We start from the raw sequence: 15,521 nt of genomic DNA on the forward strand, positions 1-15,521 counted from the left end.
GAAATTAAATGCCAGACCCTTTTAATGTATAACTTTCTGGGTCTGCTTATTAATGCAAACCTACTAGAAAAATTTTTCATGACAATTTGACCTTTCTCAAACAATAATTCCTTATTCATGGTCAATTAGGAGGGTTTCCCTCACTTAAAAAAATAGAAGAGGACAAACTAATTAGATACCTAAAATAAAGTTGTTGAAATGGCAGTTGATTTTTTCTGATAAGTCAAATCTATGTATTTTACTCCCTCAGTTGGGAATACATGCCTGCATGCAGCACTCTTTTTACAAAGATTTAATATAGCAATGCGCCCAGGAAATTGCCTCTTAATTTAGTGTTTACACATCTTTGCCAAGAACAGTTTAATTTTAGATATAAAACTCTTCTCAGTACAAGATTGTCCTGCCTTGTCCATGTAATACAAAAAAACATCTGGAGAGTTCAGTAAATATCTTTGTGGGAGGGTAAGTGGTGGCTGAGAGTTAGAGTTGAGTTTTTTATTGCTGACAGCAGTTTTTAATTCCACGCCATTTTTTAACCTTCAATATGGTTACTCTGGGGTTATATTTGAGTTCAGCATCTTATTTCGTGCTCTCTGCGGGTTTTCTACACCTGAATGATAGTGTTGTAGACCAAACTGTGTGCTGAAATGAAATATGCTGAGCTAAGAATATCTAATTCTTCAGTGTTTGTGCTTTTAGAGGTTTTATAAAATAATTGCCTGTGTTTTTTCTAGCCTTCTGCTGTAAAAATCTCATCTACAAGGCAAACTGGGTGAAGTATTACAAATAATTGCTTTATGATGAACCAGTTTAAGTACATTTTGTGTTCCATTTCAAAATTAATTATATATATATACATGCTTGTAGAATCACAGAATCATCATAGAATGATTTGGGTTGCAAGGGGCCTTTAAAGGTCATCTAGTCCAAGCCCCCTGCAGTGAGCAGGGACATCTTCAACTTGATCAGGTTGCTCAGAGCCCCATCCAGCCTGACCTGGAATGTTTCCAGGGATGAAGCATCTGCCACCTCTCTGGGCAACCTCTTCCAGTGATTCAATACCCTCATTGTAAAAAATTTCTTCTTTATATCTAGTCTGAAAACCAATATATATTGGTTTTATATATAAAAGCAATATTTTAAATGCAAAGGTGGGTTTTTTTCATCCCAAATATCTAGGTCCTCTTTGTTTCATCCATAGTTTTTAACTCCTTAGGGTTGATTTTTATCAAAGGCTCATGTAGACAGTGGAAAAGCTTGGCAAAACCAGTTGCAGATCATTTTACTGCTGATTTCAACATGTCTCTTGTGTAGGCATGTCTTGCAGCAGTAACGTGACAGGGGTTAGACAAAGTGCAACCAGCAGAAGGGGCCAGTAACCCCTGGGTTCAGGACTGGTGCTGTGGTTCAGTAAGCACTCCGCAGCCTTTAAGGTGAGCCCGTTTCCTTTCACACTGCAAGGGACTAACACCACCTCTGTAGTCAGTCACTGTCTATCATCTCAGCTGGAGAGACAGTGACTGATATAAGACTTGGCAGCTTATGAAAACAGGTGATACATGCACAGAGATCATCTTGGTATGCCCTCAAGGCCTTTTAAGTTACTTTGCTTGCAATAAGAGGATGCCAGAAGACCTTTATAGTCTCTGTATAACCTATATATATATATATACAAACATATACACAGCTGTATGCCTAATGTGTACTATATGTATGGTTATTCTGCTTTATACTTGCTGCAATTTCAAAGCCATTTCAGTACTTTTTTCTCCTGTAGTTACCTCTTTCTAAAATACAGTCTGCCTAACAAATGCCATCGCGATCATATGCTCGAGTGTTTGTTGTCATGCAGAGAGAAGGTTGCTCTGCGGAGCTGCAGGTTCATCCCATCAATAGATCATCCTGCATTAATGCCTCAAGCACTAATGCTAAGAAATCTGTTCTGAGTTCCCTTAACTAATAAGTGACTCTCACTCCTTATCAGCGTAACAAGTAACAGCAAGAGCTTTGTAAACAGAGAACACCACTAGGCTTTGTTTTTCTAATCTGTCCATATCCTTGATTACACAAGAAACACAAGGACATGACAAGAGAAAAGCACCTCAAGTTCTCAATGAAGCATTAGGGCATCAAGCTGTGGTGCAGCATTTGGTGTTAAATCCTGCATGCACAACCCCAGTTCCATACAGCACGCACTTACTTTGTTATTCTCTTTTGGTTACTCTCTAGGACTGTAGGGACTGGGACTGTAGCCATTGTATTATACCGTCAGCAGTGCGAATTACATATCACAACAGATAAAAGGAGACTGTACAACTAGTTTAAATGGGAATTTGCTGCACCCACATCATGGTCCCGTTGTGCTTCCAGATCATGACAGTCTGGCCTTGCAGTAAAGTAGAATGCAGCACTTGGTCTTTTTCTGCATCCCATCCAACAGAGATGCTTCATATTAGCAGTGTATTTCAGAGTCTTTCCCAGAATCACCAGTACTCTATGTTTGCTTGTTATTTTGTACACTTCGGTCATGAACAGCCACTGGGGATGTGGGAGGGAGGTGGGAGGAGCTCATCATGTGAAAGGTAAGGAACTATTTTATAATCTGGCAGAAAGCTTTTCCCCTAAGGGCCATAGGACTGGCCACTCCTGATACTCAGGGCAAATCCAAATATCCTCATCTCACTTGCTCAGGTTTTATGCTACCATGGTTCCATTGATTTCAGTGACTTCACTGCTGATAAATATGGGATTAGAACTCAACCCTAAATATCAAATCCAAAATAGGTGAAATATAGTCTCTTACCAAGTGGGAAGTTTTGTCATCTAAATCATTCTGTTTTCCAAATATTCTGGCAGTTAAAATGAGGCACCTGGGGGAAGATGTTTTCATGCATGCAGCTGAAGGCAACAAAATTGGCTATAAAAATTTGCCTTCTCTAATGTGGGAAAGCGATACTAAATATTGACAGAGATGAGTGATCTTCAATAACTTACCATCAGCCAGCTAGTGTTACGGGCAAAATAGGCACCCCTTGTGCCATGCCACTGCTTTGCAGTTGCCTCCCTTAAAACCTGGTCTCTGGAAAACCTTGGCAGCACCCACCTCCTACTGATTTGTTCCAATGTGCCAAAGTATAACAAAATGTTTGTCCAGCATCACCAGCTGTCCAGGGCAGTTTGCGAACTGCCTTTGATGACTGCTCTACTTTGAGCTACAAGATAACAGAGGAATCCTGCAAGAACATGTAACAAACAGGAGCTAATAACCTGGTCTTCAAAAGAGGGGGAGCATCTTGCAAGGCAGTTGCCTTACAAACTTGCAATATTTTGTGCATCCAGAAAGCAGCAAATGTGGAAGGTGTCCTTTCCATGATTACCCCTGTCAGAATAGTCCACACCTTGTTTCTAGAATGCTTTTTCATGTATAGCTATGAGGACACATACTGCTGCCGTGACAGACTCTGCTCTAGCAAGAATTTGCCTGATACTCCTCAGCACCTTGCTGAAATACAGTGTTAGCATCTGTTACTCAATACCTGTTAAAAACAGTCTTAAAATACATTGTGCTTTCAGATGGGTTTGTTTGTAACAGAATAACACTTGCAGTAGTTACTGATGTAGTGACTGCATAAATAGAAGCAGATGCAGTCATGATCCTTCCAGGCTGCTTCATCTGAGCAGTTCTGCTTCAGAGTATCCGGGTTACCTTTGGAAATTGTTTCTAGAAGTTCACTTCTCCACAGAACAGACAAAAAAATCTAGTTCTTCCCTTAGCCAAGGCATGTGAAATACTTGTAACAAACGGAAAACCTTAGAACTGAGAGTGGGAGGAGGAACACTCCAGTAACACCATGTTACTGGTATTCCAGTGTAAAGTTCACTGACCCTTCACCTGAGCTAGAACCACACTGCCCTGCTGGTAGTGTCAAACTACAACACAATGAAAAGCATGTCCCTTTTTCAAAAAACTTTAATAGTCCTTATCAGCCTAATACTTGAGCACCTCAGAGAAATCAGTGAACCTCAATAATGCTACAAGGAGCTGAAGAGATTGATTTAGATAACAGAAACTGTGTAAGGGGAAAACCAGCCATCCTACATAAATCCGTTTTGTATGTTCTGAAGTCAACAGAAAGATACAGGCACTTCAAAAGATCCAGCATATGTTTGGATGGTTTTCTTCAAGTGAGATAAATGTCTCTCGCTTGACTAAAAAGGGAGCAAAGATGACTGGCTTAGAGGATGCGTCTCACTTTTAAATGTCTCCTAGAAGTGAGATCAACACCACACAAAGTCATATTCTTAAGACTCCTGAGGAGTTTGAAGCAAAACCGAAAAGTAAATCTAGCTCTCTCACAACCTACTCCAATAGTTTAACCACTGGTCAGTCTATTATGTGTTTTACTTAGTTTATTACTATTGGTACTATTTATTATTTATATATGAATTTTACATATTTTTATATTATACTATTTATTATTTTTATATTATCAATTAATTTTATTAGCACATGTTCTATTTTTTTACCCTACTATCACTGAATCACCATATAGGTAGTACAACATAGATAATAAATGATAAAGGGGAAAAAAATATGTATGTATCAGCTCTTAACATAAGTTTATGCAAAGTGGTAACCAGATGGGAGAAAATTCTTTTCAAGCATCTAATTCTAGTAAAACCACGTACCTTGCCTTAGAACAACTCTTTGCTGTTTTGAGAAGTGTGGTCAGCTTAGCAGAATGGGGCTATATATGGCTATATAGAAAAATACTCCACATTAGACAAAGGCCTTGTATCTGCAGGGAGGAAGCAAAGAGCTAGTATGTGCTGTTAAACTAACACTGTCAAGAAAATAGACAGCTATCTCATATTAAGCTTTTCTTTGTTGAAAATGTACATTTGTTCCTAAAACCAGCAATATAATAAGCAGAAAATTGGGCCTCATTTGTTTGGAAGCAAGGAAATGGAAAGGGACACAAAGAACATCCATGGGCAACTCCTATGCCATGGACAGGATAGTTGCCACCTCCTTCAGTTGAGGTTATTGCCAATGCAAAATTTGCTCTCCTTTAGTACTTTCATTAGCCACTGGGAGGAAATTAGTGCGTAGGGAATGGAACAGTTCATCAGTTGGAGGAAAACTTCTTTGCCATCAGCTGATAAGTGATTTTGCCTGCAGGGGGCTGCTAAAAAGTCCCGTGTGAAGAACCCACACAAGTATTTCACTGGAAAAGGACAAAGTTGTCAGCTTGGGTAGATGTCTGTTGCTTGGAGGCCAGCATTTTCTGTAAAGTCATTGTGGCCGGGTAGCTGCAAGCCAAATTCAAAGAGTCTCACTCATCATGCTTTAGATTTGGATTTCAGCTACAGCTATCACACATCCTAGATCCACACCAAGCCCCACTGAGGACCTCATAAAAGTTCAGCATCTGGATCAAATGGCTGCTTCAGGTGCAGCAGATGATTTCTTAAGGTTTGAATTTGTTTTCACTGGTGCTGTTATCTTTTAGGTAAATCAACAGAATGTGCATTTGAAGAGGCTGTACTGCTTTCCTTAACCACATTTTATGATTCCTGGCAAATAATAGCATTAACCTCTCGCAGAGGGGAACAGAATGACTCTGGCATACAACTGATCTGAGCAGACAGCTCAAAGCTGTGATCTACTCTTTCCGTCAATATAAACTGACAGTGTGATTATGTACCTTCAAAATAGGAATGTGCTTTGGTATGGCTCAGGAAATACTTACCAAGTGTAATTATTATTTAAACAGAGCACCCACAGAAATCTCATCACTCAAACATGTGGATGAGGTGTTTTATTCCCGTAGCCCCTCCTTGGTGATGGAAATAACATTTTCATGTTTTGATAGCATTAAAGCTTGTTTTTAAAAATGCTTCAATGGAAATACAACATATATGTTGCTTCCATGCTTGATATTTGTTATGCTTGCTTTTCAAAAGGGCTACTTGTTTTTCCCCTGTTTTTCTGCAGCAGTTAAGATCATGGATGAACCAGAATCATCAGGCGATGACATTTTAGTTACAGCCAGCACTTACGAAACGTTGCCTTTCTTTATTGGTTCAAGTGATCTCTCTACCACGCAGCCTGAAGATGTTATTACAGACGTGCTACCATCAGACCAAAGAGCACCGCTGCCTGCGGCAACCAGCCCATCCTACAGCCGTTCGGAGATCATCGAACAGTCCCTTGAAGTCCCAGATTCCTCAGTGCCCGCCTCTGAGAGCGTTACGCCCGATGGCACCGGGACAGGAGTGCAGGACATTGCTGCCGAGTTAGATCACGTCGGTGCGATGAGCACAGCAGCACTGGAGGAAGCGGAGCACGGCAGCGGTTATATCTCAGTGCTGACAACTGAGCCTGCAGAAGCCACCCCAGCTCCTACGCTGAAGTATGTAACTACCAGCTCCATGACAACCGCAGCCAAAGGCAAAGAGCTAGTAGTTTTCTTCAGCCTGAGGGTAACCAACATGCACTTTTCTGATGACCTCTTCAATAGGAGTTCGACAGAATACAAAGCACTAGAACAACAGTTCATGCAATTGGTGGGTGAAAATCAACTTGAACAACACTTGCAATAGTTGGGCACAGTCTAACGAAATACACTGAAGAGCACAGTATCTTAACAATATCAGACCCTACTACAATTCAGTCTGATAAGCTGTTTTTTTAAAGGATCCATAACCCTGGGATGCTCTCAGGGTGTGAAGAAAGAGTTTATGCAGCCAGCAATGAAAGTTTTTACTTGTTCAAGAGACTCCAGATATATGCCTGGCATGTAATTTATTTGGCTTTTTCTTAGATTCACATCAACAGTATAGCAATGCTGATTACATCTAAGGCTTGTGTCTACATGCTGGATTTAAAAATAGGCCTTTTAAAATATATCATAGCTTAGCAGGGGGAACATGATTAGATATGGATTTTCTCCATGGGTACAATAGGGCAGCAGGTCAGCTCAGTAACATGCCTATTATGCTACGGCCTAACCTGTCTGGATTGAACGTTTGAAAATAATTAAAGTTGGCTTTTGAGTGAGGCGATTTTTTTTCTCTTCCAGATGAATAAACTCCCCAGCTGCTGTGCATTTCATTACAGGGGAAATTGCTGCCCATCCATCTCAATATATTATTGAGAAAGACACCAAAGTCCTGAAGAAGATAGTGCTAAACAGAAAAGTGGATTTGGTGGTGGAGTTTAACAATTGTATTAAATTCAGAGAAAAAAGCGTGTGATGTGTGTACTTGATAATGAAAAGTGACTATAAGAGAAATTAATAGCAGGCAGACATCGACAGTAAGCTAAAATAAAGGCAAATTTCTCTTTTGCAGCTACTTCCATACCTTCAGTCCAACCTTACAGGTTTTAAGCACCTGGAAATACTTAACTTCAGGAACGGAAGTGTGATTGTGAACAGCAAAATGAAATTTGCCAGGACAGTGCCATACAATATCACAGAAGCAGTACACTGTGTTTTGGAAGATTTCTGTGATGCTGCAGCCCAACACCTCAATTTGGAGATCGACAGCTATTCCCTGGATATTGAGCCAGGTAAGACTGCATTACTAATGTACATGCAAAATCAAAACCAAGCAGATAATCTTTTCCAGATTGTTACAGCTTCAGAAATATTACTGTTGTGGAAATAACAATATTAGCAATAGCCTCCCAGTGATCAGGAGTAATAAGAAAAACCAAGATGTTGCAAATTATCTGCAGACATATTTTCATACTATAATGAAATGCTGGGTTCAGGTGTTGGTCTGCGCATGTACACCAGCTGCTCTTCAGAGCCAAATACAGTAAACTAAAAACTCTCTAGAATAAGGGCTGGGTGAAGACAGGTATAAGGAATGCTCATGTGCAGTTTACAGGAGTGACTTAGTGACTTACGCAAATCTTGCACCTGAGTATGATTTTTGCAATGTTGTAAGCAAACCATAGTTTAGAGCATCATTAAATCTGTTTTTAAAGGGCTACATAGTTCTAGACAGAAGGAGATAATATCTAGGAATAATTGTATTCTACAAATACTCACTGACCAGAGCATGACTATAAGTAGCACTCCATAGATTTGTAATTCCATAATCCCTCCTGATTTAATACCTTTCAAATAAGTCTGTAGTCTTTGTTAAACACCTAGACAGTCAGTAACAATGTATCTGCACACTATTGTAATGTCAGAAGCTTAAAGTTTTAAAAAACTGCATTGTTTTATAAAATTGAAGCCTGGATCTATTTTCAGGTTCTCGTAATTATTTCAGGGCCGAATTTAATTTCATTGGCATGGAGAAGAATACTACCAATACCTTAGCATGCAGATGCTTTCAGCAGTTTTGGTTAAGCTGTCTTTTTATGTATAGATCTCTGACAATTCCAGAACAGAAATCCATCTACAATTCACACAGGCAGTTTCTAATCTGTTTTCATTTTACGTATCTCCTTGTGGCCACTAAGAGCATACGTAGTGTGTGGTAAAGAAAGTTAACAAAATCACAGTATTCAAACTTTCAAAAATACTGCCATGATAAATGAGTTCACTAGAAAGAGTGAACTTTGGGCTGCCACACATCTCTGCTTTGGTAGTAAATTTTCATTAAATGAAAATTAAAATGAGAAAGCTGCTAAAATGCAAACACAGAAAAGTTTAAAAATCTTTCATCTTCATCCGTATTTGTTGCTTTACTGATGTGGTATTTCAACATTAATTTAAGAAAACAATATCACAATGATTTTGCAGAGAGCTATTCTTTCAAGGCTTATGAACAGTAGCAAAACATCAAAATAGAAGAAATTATGTTTATAAAGCCAGTATATTCCCATACAGGTGTTTCAAAGCCCTACTGTCTTTTCACTTCAGAAAAAACAAACAAAAGAACCCCCAACCTGTTCAGTAAATTAAGGTAATTTGAGCAAATTCCTATTTATTGTGAAAGTAAGAGCCATCTAGTGGTAATAATGTTATACCAAATTGAAACACTGATAGGCACTGACAGTCCAAAATACCTATCAAGACTCAGCAGCTGCAAAAGGCTGACTGCACTGGTCGTAAATAATACCATAAAGAATAACCTAGTGGGCTTTTAAAATACCTGCATGCATTATTTTTGTAATCTAAACAAAGTGAAAACACAGAAAAGATGACAAAGTATGGCAGGTACGTAGCCCAACACTTTATTAAGGAAAATGAAACATTATCACCAAAAAATGACCCTCTAACCCAGCGAAATGCTCCTGCCAAGCTCTACTTGTCAAATAGAAACGTGCTGAGACCTTTCAGCTTCAGCCTGTGTCTCTGTACTAGCAGTATCAACTTTTATTTCCACTCCTATAATGGCAAACTGTAACCATCAAAACTGGGGAGAGACAGGAGACATGCAGTTAATGCAGCTGTTACTGTTTTAATCTAGTACTCAATCATACAAACTCTTTTATCAACTATTTTTCCTTTAGAAGTGTTCTGGTTTTGCTTGGTGTGCAATTCTGTGTGGGGTAAGAAAAGAATCTGTAAGAATTAATATCCCCTTTTGATTTGCCAGCTGGTTTTGTTTCATTAGAGACTAAACTTTGTAATTCCAATCAGTAGTATCAATGACCAGAGCAAAGTACTCGGAACTGGTTTTTTACTTGGGGTTTTTTGGGGGTGGGGGTTTGTTTTGTTTTGTTTTATTTTTTACACATAAGCAAGAGTTTGCCTGGCAATAAAGTTACTTTGTAATTCATTGCATTACTTTGATGCCCAGTTGTTAGAGTTTACACATACATACATTTACAGTCCAGGAGCAAAGCAGATCCCAAATCAACATCCCCATATAGCAAAGGGAAACTAAGCATGCTAAAACTCACTAGTCTAAAATAAGAAAAATAAATAAAAAATAAAAAAATAAAAAAAAAAGGAACTAGCCATAAAACTATAGAGGGGTTAAAAGTGAACAGCTCTGCTAGATTAATTTTTACCAGTTAAGCATATCCTAGTGTGTGTCTGATATTTCCAGTACTACTATAAAGACTGCAATGCTCATTTTTCATTGAAATTAGTATTACTGAGCATCTAGTATGGAGCATGAAGCAGCTCCGGAAGAAAATTCTCAGCCCAGTTAGTACCTACAGGTACTAGCTACAATATTCCATATGAATCTTCTTTTTAAACTACAGATTTTTCTTCTAAAGAAATTTTAAGCCCACATAACTAAAAAAGGCCACATAGCCCAGCTCATAGCTGTGTATCTGCTCGCATTTCCTTCTCTGTGCTCTCTTTTCTTGTTTTTGTAATTTATTTTTTTTTTAAACCTTTCTGGATTCACACACCTTATTGAAACTGTTTGCTGGCAAGAACAGACTTTGTATCCCCTGGTCTGCTTCTCATCTTTTGCCTCCTGAGGGCTTTACCCCGTAGTACACAGTAAACTGCCTCCATGAGACAAGACTGGGGGATGCAGCCCTCCTCACCACCACCCCATCAGCACAAGCTGGGTGGAGCACTGGGTTAAAATGCCTCCTTCTGGGTCTTTTTTTCATTTCTAGTAAGCAGAGAATGGGAAAGGAGAAGTAGACTTGTGCGACAGCTGATGTTAGGACTTCAAGCTGTCTCTGATTCCGGCCTTCCTATGAAAATCAGCAGGCTCATCTTCCCTTAATATCACAGAGGCATCACTTCATAATATTTAAAAAACAAAACAAAAAACCCAGCAAGTTTTCCCAATGCTAAAATACCACTTTAAAAAAAGAAAAAAAAAAAAAAAAGCCCTGCAAGCACATATTTTCTCTAGACCGTGCCAGTATTTCTAGGTTGCAGCCCTCATAGTATTGTGCAATATTCCATAATCTAATTCCCTCCCCTTGTCATGTCCTAAATTATGTGTTTAAGTTCATTACAGCCGGAACTATTTCTTACACATATGCAAGGCTGTAGCATAGTAACCATGAGTATAAAACTAGCAGTTACAGTAAAAAAAGGATAAAAATATACAAATGTGAAAATCCTTGTCAGTGACAAGAAAATAAAATCACAGCCAAATAGTGATGGGGTAAACAAATGTAGAAGTAAATAGAAGCTTGCGTGCTTGCTGTGTCATCTACAGAAAGAACGATGTGTGTCCTTTTACACTAGACTACATCCTCCTATTAACATGCAGAAGTAGCTGGCCAGTAAATGTGAATTGTTTTCTCTAGCTGCCACAAAGCCTGCCAAGTTACTTTGGGGTAACGCATCAATTAATGATTTACCCATCCTTTACAGCTGATCAGGCAGACCCATGCAAATTCATGGCATGTGACGAGTTTTCCGAATGCATAATGAACGAGTGGACAAAAGAGGCTGACTGCCTTTGTAAACCTGGTTACGCAAGCCAAGACGGATTACCCTGTCGGAGCCTGTGTGAGCTGGAACCGCATCTTTGTGTCAATGGTGGGAAATGCCAGTTAGTTCCAGGAAGAGGAGCTGTCTGCAGGTAAATAAATGGTGCTTAACATGAATTCTGTAACAGACCCCTGATATGTCTATTGCATGAACAAGCAGGGCTGAGTATATACTTTTCGACAGCATAGACTGTGCTAATAAGCCACGACCTCAACATTCAGACGCCCTAAGCTACATTGCAATACCCTTCTTCGGTATAAATAGTCTCACTATGGATAAATCCATTTCTCCCTGTTAGTACACACAGAACATCATGATCTAGGTATTTTTTAGGGATGCTTTAGAAATTTATTAGAAATTCAGCATCACTGGCAGAGATGAGACATACAAAACAATGCATTCTTTTCAGATTTCCAAATACATCTTGGAAAAATGAAACAACACATTCATGGGTTTGCTATTGATTACATAGTAGTATTTCAAGATATTCCATTTTTCTAAGATGTATTAAAAAGGAAATCCATATTCTTATGAACACACCTATGAGCACTATTCTGATTCCAGACCACCCAATAAAGCACATGAAGGCTGCTTTCAGGGCTTTCTGGGAAAGACTTGAAGATTAGCAGCTCCTCCTAACTGCAAACACATTCCATAAGGATTTTTACATGAAATGATGTTAAGCCAATATTGAGAACTACCACAGTACTTGAACGTCTTAATTCTCTTTTAAAAGCATCAAGTTTCTTCCCACCATAAGACGAGACTATCCAGAGCATTACGTGAAACTGCATACTAGACTGGCACACAGTAGTTCACCAGCCACGTGTATAAGCAAGAGACAAGTTACAATTCTTGCACTTGTTTATTCTCTCTTAATATTGACTTTACTAGGTTAATGATACATCTTTTAGCATACTTAGCATTAATGTCAAAAAAATAAGACTACTGAGCAAATTATTCATATGATAATTTCACTCTAACAACATAACTGACATAATTCATTTTCTGCAGTGGGCGTCACAGAAATGATAATAGAAGATTATGTTGAATTCACTGCAGTTACTGCTGAATTCCTGATTTGCAGAGTCACAGTAGTGCAGCTGCAGTATTTTGTACTAGAAATCAGCCTGTGAGCTAACGAGGTCCTCTTCAAAACTTTACTGAAGTAGCAAAGGGTATATAGCCTACTCCTCCAAGACCAACGCACTACGGAAAATAACACCTTTCCATTTCAGAAAAGCCCCCATTTGATGTACAGTAATAACCAAATCATCATTTGGAATGATAAAAGTATTAATAAACGAAACTTTTTGTGAATTCTAGCAAGTTCAAACAAACTTACGACCAGTCTTATACTGACAGTTTGTGCAAACTTGTACAGTCTGCAGAGAGAGAATTATGGCCTATTATTTGCTTTAGTCAGGCACTTGGTTTGCTTGTGAATTTACTTGGAACCACGCTAGTTTTTCCACTAACTAGAACCCCTGTGTTCTCATATAAAATATGGCAATCTTCTCCCTTGCTTTAAGGGGAGCTATTCGTAGTAAAACTCTTATTTCAGACTTTGCTACTCAGATACAAATGTTATTTCAACTTCACCTGTGGGGCTAGAAATTTGTCAGAGATGTTCCAAATGCATTAATTTCCTTAAAATTTATAGGTTGGCAAAAAATATATCCGTGTCTTTTTATTTAACACTCTCATGAATCTAAGAATATTATCTTTCCTCTATTATCAATCACATTATTTCATACAGACACGTAACAATTAATTGCACTGGGAATACTGTGCTTGTATTTAAATGCAGATTTTCCTTTGTTTTCATTTGAGGTACTCCATATTTTCTGCCTTCAAGTTCTGTACATTTTTCTCTTCCTCTCCCTATTTTAGATGCCCTGCACGTAGACACGAGCTTTACCACGGACAGCGCTGTGCAAAATTTGCTCCAGAACCCATACAACCCTTCATTTTTAAACCTCTCATTCTTGGCTTACTAAGCCTCGTTTTTCTTCTCATCATTTTAATTATTAAGTTAAGAAGAAAAAGCAAAAGAAACTCTGATTTGCAGTAAGCTGCTCATGATCTTTTTCTTCACATTTCAAAATATTCCTTTTTTAATTTTGCAATTTAAAATCTTACCTAAACAAAAATGTTCTGCATTGTAGAAGTCCTACTCTCAACAGCTGCAATTCAGAAAATGCTGTAAGGATTAATCCTGCTTTTGAACATGATGAACCCATAACTAGCTTTTGTCATATGGCTTGTAGTGTAAGTGCTTGTGTCAGTTCCTCAAGGATCATTGATCACGAAGCATTACACGAACTTGAAAACACAATTCAGCGTGGAGGTAAAATGCATGGAAATCCTTTTCTTACCCCTCAACAAACAGTCCCACCTCAAATAGCAGGTCCATCTTCATGTATTAACTCTACAACTAAATCAAATTTGACTCTCATCTCTTGCTGCGCAATTTCAGAACTAAAAATACTAATTCATTTATTTACGTTCCACATTTACTGCTGTGTAGGTTTCATAACAGGACTGTAGAACTGCTTTTCTTACAGCTCTCTTGCATGGCTTTGGTGGTCCATCCCATCTGAGTGCTTCTTGTGATTTACTGAAATAATTAATCCTGTCTTTTGATTTCTTTTTTTTTTTTTTTTTTAAACTGTTGTAGGTCACCAGACGAGTTTACAAAGCCAGGACTGACAAGTTAGTCTCTGAAATTCTTCATTTCCAGCATTCAGCCAGACAAAACCAAGGTTTGTGACTATTTTCAAAAGCTTTAAAAATCTGTTGAGTTTCCTGTCTGTCAATGTTACCAGGAAGCCTTTTTGTACTAATACGATACAAAGAGAAGCTTGGGGTTTTCAGATGCTTGATATGACAACAATCCCTTCTTCAGTGCTTTTATACAACAAAGTTCCATTCTGTAAACCCATCTGCTAATGTGGCAGTCACTGAAACAAATGAAGGAAGAAAGAATATCTAAAACGACAAAGCCACACAGAACACAAACCAAAGGGCAGGTTTTAACTAGCAGTAACAGATCATTTAAAAATAATGTGTGCCTGTTTAAGCTACATAGAGTTTGAACAAGTAGGAATTGTAACTTGAACAGAATACTGCTCGTATCTCAAACACTATTTCAAGTTTTGCAACTCAAAACCTCTTGTATCTTTGGGGGGAAAAAAAACAAGACAGAAAGGAGAAAAGCAAGTCACAAAATTCTCTAAAATTGCCAGACTGTCTCTTACTTCTGATGTATCTGAGGATGCTCTCTTGAAAGGTAGACAAAAAGCTTTTACTTTCCCATTTTCATTTTTCTGAATCACAGCCCGATTAGGAAGAGAAAGGTTTTACTATAGCTGTTAGTACCCGTTATTATTGAGGGCAGTATCAGTACAGGATTGCCCTGGCACTGGCTATATACTACGGGAGACAGGATACCGGGCTACGTGAATCTTTGGCTCGAGCCAGTACATTATCATGTAAATAAAGGAACAATTAATGACACCATATAGAAAGATTACTTTTCATTGATCTTCATCACACCCAGGTCTGGTCTCTTCAGTACTCCAGGTCACAGTTACAGACAGCTGACAATGCGGGGACTGGCAGGCAGTGAGTGACAGAGACCGACAAGTCAGCAGGGAGCAGCAGTTCGGAAAAGCTCAAGAATGAATTGGCTTCGCTGCTGATAAAAACGAGAGCACAGACGTTTGCAATTAGTATTTTACATCCACCTTAAAAGAAATGTGTCTGTGGGTAATTGCAGACCAATAAACTTCCATACCAGCCGAACTACTTAAAATTACTACTTACAACAGCATTAAATATTTTATGAAAGGAATAAAATGGCACATCTGTGGGAGAAAACCAGGCCTCTGTCATCTAGACTCTATTTGAGTTGTCAAAAGTATATTGACAAAGCTCTTCTCAAGATCTAGTTAAGGAATTTAATTTAGTGAGAAGTGAGGCAACCACAAAATAGAAATGGGTTTAAAAAAAAATCAGGTGGTTTTGGCCATTTTTCACCATTACTTACGTTCTAAATGAGTGTTCACATCAGAGCCTTTATGTTGAACAAGTTTTTAATGATTTGAAAAAAGTCAGTGGAGGAAGAAAAATGTA

General features: G+C 38.5%; 1 protein-coding gene across 2 annotated transcripts in view; it reads left to right on the forward strand.

Moving 5' to 3' along the window:
- The window catches only part of IMPG1 (interphotoreceptor matrix proteoglycan 1), a 66,517-nt gene that overhangs the window by 48,276 nt on the left and 2,720 nt on the right, over positions 1-15,521 (forward strand). The window contains exons 13-17 of one of the 2 annotated variants that reach the window (XM_052781673.1): positions 5,999-6,570; positions 7,357-7,576; positions 11,265-11,475; positions 13,278-13,454; positions 13,553-14,029. In XM_052781673.1, coding sequence (XP_052637633.1) covers positions 5,999-6,570; positions 7,357-7,576; positions 11,265-11,475; positions 13,278-13,454; positions 13,553-13,934 — 1,562 coding nt within the window. In that variant the 3' untranslated portion in view covers positions 13,935-14,029. Of the gene's footprint in view, positions 1-5,998; positions 6,571-7,356; positions 7,577-11,264; positions 11,476-13,277; positions 13,455-13,552; positions 14,030-14,064; positions 14,150-15,521 lie in introns of those variants that run through there. The other variant, XM_052781674.1, reaches the window with a different exon arrangement.

The sequence above is a fragment of the Harpia harpyja genome, chromosome 3 (genome assembly GCF_026419915.1).
Source record: "Harpia harpyja isolate bHarHar1 chromosome 3, bHarHar1 primary haplotype, whole genome shotgun sequence".
NCBI lineage: Eukaryota > Metazoa > Chordata > Aves > Accipitriformes > Accipitridae > Harpia > Harpia harpyja.